General features: G+C 35.6%; 1 protein-coding gene across 1 annotated transcript; it reads right to left on the bottom strand.

Moving 5' to 3' along the window:
- Positions 1-1,493: 1,493 nt before the first annotated feature.
- Positions 1,494-5,870, bottom strand: LOC138311815 (LIM domain-containing protein 1-like). The gene is made up of 2 exons (XM_069252999.1): positions 5,642-5,870; positions 1,494-3,334 (listed from the first exon to the last, which is right to left on the bottom strand). Exon 2 carries the CDS (start codon positions 3,217-3,219, stop codon positions 1,786-1,788), a length of 1,434 nt encoding a protein of 477 aa, XP_069109100.1. The 5' UTR covers positions 3,220-3,334; positions 5,642-5,870; the 3' UTR covers positions 1,494-1,785.
- Positions 5,871-6,359: the final 489 nt, after the last annotated feature.

Genomic DNA, 6,359 nt, shown 5'->3' with positions numbered 1-6,359 from the left:
AGGCCTTGATATTCCGGAAACGTCAATTTGAAGCAATTCCAAATTTTGCTGAAGTAACCAGAAATTGCGAATTTCGATATCCTGGAATGGCTTTGATTTTTGTTTTCAATTGAAACAAGGAACTTCCAACAATTGTCAAAATACCCGTTTGATAACTTGCATTAAGCATTAGAGATAGTCATAATTTTCTTAAAAGATAGTTTGAATAAATGTCACCAACTTGTACCATACTACTTAATTGCTGTAAAATCCGGTTGTTCATACATTTACCCTATTGACTCCACATACATTGTATATAATCAGAATTCGATAAATATATGTAACATGCATTTGTCATACCTCTTGTGATATTTAACATCTGTTATCCAATTTCTGTCATTTTAAATTACAAGACCTCTTTTTACAGTCCAAACTCAGACCTAAGATTGTTTCTATTGTCAGGATAACTGAATCAATGAATAAAACATTCGGCAGAGCCTTTGAAAATTTCCATGCTGAACGTAAAAATGTATATATATATATAAGTCTGTCTGCCTGTTATAGACTTACATTATTGTGTACCTGCTCTTGTGTGTAGGCATCCATTGTTACGTCACCAAAAGCGAAAATTACGTCGTTTTTCCCGAAAAAGCGATGTTATGCTTACCATAGTATTGCTTAACAATCAATGCCTATTCGCGATAACACTTTTTATTTAAGATATGCAAATGCATATCGCTTTATAGCAATATAGCATCAAAACAACATCCAAGACAGTCCAAGGTCCACAGTCTTTGAAAGTCATAAAGTTAAACAAGTCATATTCAATCATCAAATAGAGAATTTCGGATTAAAGAAATTATAACCTGTCGTATTCAGTCAACAAATTTGAGAACTTTGTTTTATAGAAATTCGATTTAAACACAATTCATAAAAGCATTGAGACAAAAGTTGCCAAATAAATCAGCAATATATAGAAGCACTGTAAAATTTGTACCAGTAAAACATTATCCTTCCTATTAGAACTTATTATCTTCCAACGATCTAGTCGGATTAATGGCAAAGACGTTCTGGATACTAAGCTGGTAAGCGCTATACAAACTTTCTTGTCTCAAACTAATTTACCATTACGTGTATTAGTATTATACGCAACAAAGAAATAATCCACTAAATCACGTCAATAAAAAAAACATAAGGCCATGTGGCTAAATTGACATCGTACAGGTTTTATTAGGAATTAGTAAAGAAGTGTGACAACGGAGGTGTATTGTACATAATTATGGAGAGAATACTGATGAATTATCGAAATGATTGAGTATTTGTAAATATGAATATCAAATGGTGTAGATTCTAGGTAAGAACCGGTATCCAATTTTGATTAAAAAAGTATTGAGTTAATTTGATTTGCATAAATAGAGTATTTATAATCATAAACGTTTGCTTTTCATTATCTTTTCCTCTTCTCAATTTCATATATCCATTTCAAACAAAACGTTCAAGCACGTGCACAACACAATAGGCAGTACTTCAATATGCAATAAAATGAGTATTTATAAATAAATAATATAACACCCTAACCAGCATCGAACATTACCTTAGTGATACGAAAGTAGAGGGCTAAATATATGCTCATGCATGTGAAATATACCCGATACGCGATATTGTTAAGAATGATACGCGCCACACGAAATATGGCATTTTCGACATAATGTTACCTGGCAGTGAATGTTTGTGCCATATTTAGGGAAGATATAAATCACATGACTTGTAATCCCATGGTATTTTTATCACATTTAATACATCCAGTTAGAAACGTGCACCACGATAATCCGGCTGTTGCTCCACGAGTGCGTGCTCGTATTCTTCTTTATCATACTCTGGAACTACGTCACTATGACGTATAACGTCACGTGGAGGGACTACATCCAAAGTTCTGTCCTTTTTCTTCCATGATTTGGCCTTCACCTTATTACCAGTCTGTAAATCCGTCGCGGGAACATTTCGCGCGTGTGAAATATCCAAAGAATTCGCGTCCATGTGATATTTTGTATTCTTGTTGACCTTGATTTGTTCATTAACTTTGTCCAGTTTCGGTACACTCATGGCTCCCTTGATAAGAATAGAGTTAGTATCAAGATGGCCTCCCGTATCGGCGATGGTCGGTTGGTGGGATTTGCAATATACAGAAACGTCAAATTTGTCATTTTGGTTAAGGTAATAATTTTTAAGTGTTAATTTTGTTTTACAGGTTTTACAAGTAAAACATGTGTTATGGTACACTGCACCTTTCACAGGTCCAACGCTTTCCACTTTATAGACCTTCTTTAAACATTTGTGACACTTGTCCTGCGGAAACTTAACATCATATTTTAGCGATTTTGACCGAATCGGAGCATGTGTAGATTTTGACGGATTTTCCGGAGCTGACGGTGACCTCATCATTCTTGGAGAATCTATGACGTCATCATTAAAAGATGACATACCACAAGTTGGTGAACCTGGCACAGATGTTGATGACGTCGTACTACTCGTTTCGGAAATTGTAAAGGATCTTTGATGAAGGTTACTTCCGGTACTCTCGGGAGAACTCGACTTGACAGCCATGGTCACTCCGGATCTTTCCGAGGTAGGGGTCTGTGGTGCCGACCCAGAACTCGTGGAAGAAGGTGACAATGGCCCAGGGCTGATTGTGCTTGTCACGACATATTGCTTTGGGAACTGTTGTTGGTGGTTGTTCGAATACGGCGGTGGTGGATGTTGTGGCGGAATCAGACCAGCTGCCATATTTTTACGTTGTAACTCGGTTAGAAGTGCAATCTGCTGTTCCGTACTCATCATTTGAACTTGTGCCATCTCTAAATCCAACGTTGGCGACAGTGGTTGGTTGGCAAGTCTTGTGGCTGCCTGTATATCAGCAACATTTGTATTGTTGGTCAATGAAGTATTAATTCCACCCGGCGGTGCCTGCTGAACAGATGTAACATAAAAGTCGGTATTGGGTGTGTGAGCAGGCACACCTAGACCATTCTGTTGTGACAGAGCCATATAAGCATCCAAATAGTTCGTTCCTGTGTCAGCAACGTTCACATTGGCCATCTGTGCCGATAGCTGCTGCAGATGCTGCTGTGAAGGGTAGCTCCCTATCCATACGGACGTGCCAGCAGTGGTCTGTTGGGATGGCATTATATTGTAGCCACCAGAATTGTTTAGATTTGCGTTCAGATTATAATTAAGGTCCATAATTCTAACAGGTGTGCAGCAGTCACTTTCTCTGGTAGTCAACGTCGGACCAGTACACAGCCCACACTCGACACAGCATTCCAATCTATAGCTACAGCATAACTGGCCTCATTTCCTACAATAATAGGTACATAGGTAATACAAGACACCTGATTTTTCTCCACGCCTCAGTGGCCGCACCAATAGAATTGTGTGCCCTGGTGCGTGTAGAGACTATACAGTGATACACACAATCGCTATGTGATAGACAGCTGGACTCTTGTCAAACTTTCATAAAGCAGGTACACAAATTATGTATACGAGACACACGTTTGTTGTCAATGGTATATCTATAGGGGAATAATACCCTGACAAAGATGGCCTATATTTAACAGAGGGATATGGTAGGTCGTCACAAATCGTCCCTAATGAAGGATAATCTTGGTGGTTACACAATCACATAACCAAACGAGTGGAAGTTGTTGAGCGACTCCGCCTGTTTATAAAACAGTCGCCGGCTTTAAGTGTGAAATATCACACGCTGCTCTGTCCAGGTAAACAAAAGTGATATGTATCCACTTACTGCATCACAATCAAAATTGTTTGTGATTATTGCTCACTTTCTGTCAAACTTCATGCCTATGTGAGAAGTTAATGCCATTTCCCCCCTTCAATTAGGATCAGGCAAAAACATGAAATATATCATTCAAGAATCTTACTTGACGTCATATTTTACAATTATCTCAGAAGAGCTATTTCTGAGATGAAAAAATATATTAAGAAATAATAGAAATAAAAATGCAATAAAACTATCACATATGAAACATACATAATGGCTTAAGTTATAAGGGTTAACTGATCGAAATCTTTTTAACATCTGAAGCAAAAAAAAAAAAAAAAAAAAAAATAGGATGACAACCATGTCTACAAGAATGACATAGATTTGACAACAGAAATAGGCTGAACAAATACAATAACTTCACAAACTGGATGAAAGAATATTATGGATAAGAAAATACTTGTTACAAAATATAAAGACAAAATATACATAACCATGCTTTCTACATTTACATGAAAGTCAATTGTTAATTTTGCTGTCCTGAAAATCTGCTCATTGTAAATCGGATAGCAGGAAAAGAGAGAACATTATTTTAAACATAACATTTAGTGTCATTTAACCATGGAATTTGAACAGAATAATAGTGAAATAAACAATATATTATTTTCCTCCATGCCACAAAACATATTAAATTAAGACTTTTTACAATTACTTCAAAACAACACATATGCAGCTGTAACACTGTAGAATGAATTGATGGACACAGGTAAAGATATATGCGAAATGTCTTAAATACTTTCTACAAAAGTGATGTTAGCTTCACGAAAACAATGAGAATTAATAATATGCTGTCAAATTTTTATCCCATTATGCCCAAACATTTTCATCATAACAAACACACAAAAACTACGGAATGTATGCTGTACATTTTAGCCGTTTTAACCGACATTCAAAAAGTGCAGAAAGCATGGTTTTACACAAAATACTAAATCTGTAGAAAATAATGCTATATCCTACACACAGACTGCAGTTATATAATGCATGCATGCATAAGCTGAAAAATGCTTAATAAGCTGTTTAGCTCAGAATTAAAAAAACTCACATGTAAATTTACAGACACCTGGTGACTAGAGATGAATTCTCAGCTTTGTATAAACCACGTGGTTGCCATAGAGTTTATAGACAAAATTGAAACGTTTAACTGCAATGTATCAGGGCACGGTTATTCAAAGACTGATTAGCTTCATCATGTGATCAGTGAATATTTTTTTTATATCTCATCTGCTACAAAATTTGTGATTACATCTTCACTAAAATCAGAAAGCAGATAATGAATAAAATTTGTAAAATTTGCATTACCAGAAGTTATTTTGTCTTTATTTTAAAAATTGTCGTTAAACTGAGTAGCCTAATCACCTTTTGAACAACTGAGTTCGGAACGATAATAGCAACCCAGAGGTGAAAGGCTAGTGGTAACAGGTCATGGCTAACACTTTCCCTCAAATAAATGATATTCATCATAAGAGATTTTAGTCAATATACATTGTATGACACATACGACCCTGCCGTGTGAAAATAATATAATAGAACAAATACTGGAAATGTGTTATTGTCATCAGAATTTTCACTTGATTACAAAAAAAGTTTCATTGTACAGATAGATTGTGAGTCAATACTCCGAAAGCCTATTACATATTATAAACTAAAACAGAAAAAAGGGAACTGATCTTTTCTGTGACACTGGACTAGTGACCAATAATATGGGATTAACTCTTATCGTTTAAGCTTGATTGACAGCGCGAAAAGAACTTGTTAATCACTAATCCTAATTAAAGGTATGTGATTTACATTCCTGGTGGTCGTTGGCCGTGTTTCAAAACGTACCTGCCTTTCCGAGCTGTCACCGACAGGTGTAATGAGCGGTCAAGACACGGTACGGTCAAGGACTGTAGTAGTCAAGGCACAGACAGGTCCAATTTATCTCTTTACTCAGATGTACGTAATCAGTTATGACAAAAGATTGTCTGGAATTTCAAAGGAAAGTCTGGAATTCCAAGTACTTCCCCGAGAATCGCTGTTATGGAAACAGATCTGGAACAGAAAGAACAATAATAATTATGTCTATTTTTCCTGGTCATAAGAACGTTCATAGCCAAAATAATTCTCGAAGAATTCTAGTGCATAATATACGTTGTTTTCATGTGACACAAGATTTTAGTTATATGTACATTGCATAAGACAAACGATGACAAAAAAACCCAATTCAAAATGTATTTTTATGGTTTTTTTTTTTAAAACATTTGCAAACAATATAACACACAAATACCTAACAGATGAAGGGGATATAGTGCTTAAATAATGATATTAATCTAACGAAAAAACGATGACAAAAAAAAGAAAAAAAGTTACAATATATAAAGTGGATCCATACGTTCCAGAAGAATAAGCATCCGTTTTCAGAGCGGTACTCTTCTTACAAATCTGGATAAAGTTACAATTTCTAACGCGAATATGTTATTAATAACGGAATTACGAGCATATTAGAACGCAGTGAAGAAATATGATTTCTATCGCCTTAAGAGACCGTATATTGTGATTATAG

This window comes from Argopecten irradians, unplaced genomic scaffold (genome assembly GCF_041381155.1).
Source record: "Argopecten irradians isolate NY unplaced genomic scaffold, Ai_NY scaffold_0126, whole genome shotgun sequence".
Taxonomy (NCBI): Eukaryota; Metazoa; Mollusca; class Bivalvia; order Pectinida; family Pectinidae; genus Argopecten; species Argopecten irradians.
This window is presented reverse-complemented; position numbering and strand designations above follow the sequence as displayed.

What these genes read in the sequence shown, in the direction of transcription:
- LOC138311815 (XM_069252999.1), bottom strand. Translation starts at nt 3,219, where the DNA reads ATGGACCTTAATTATAATCTGAACGCAAATCTAAACAATTCTGGTGGC.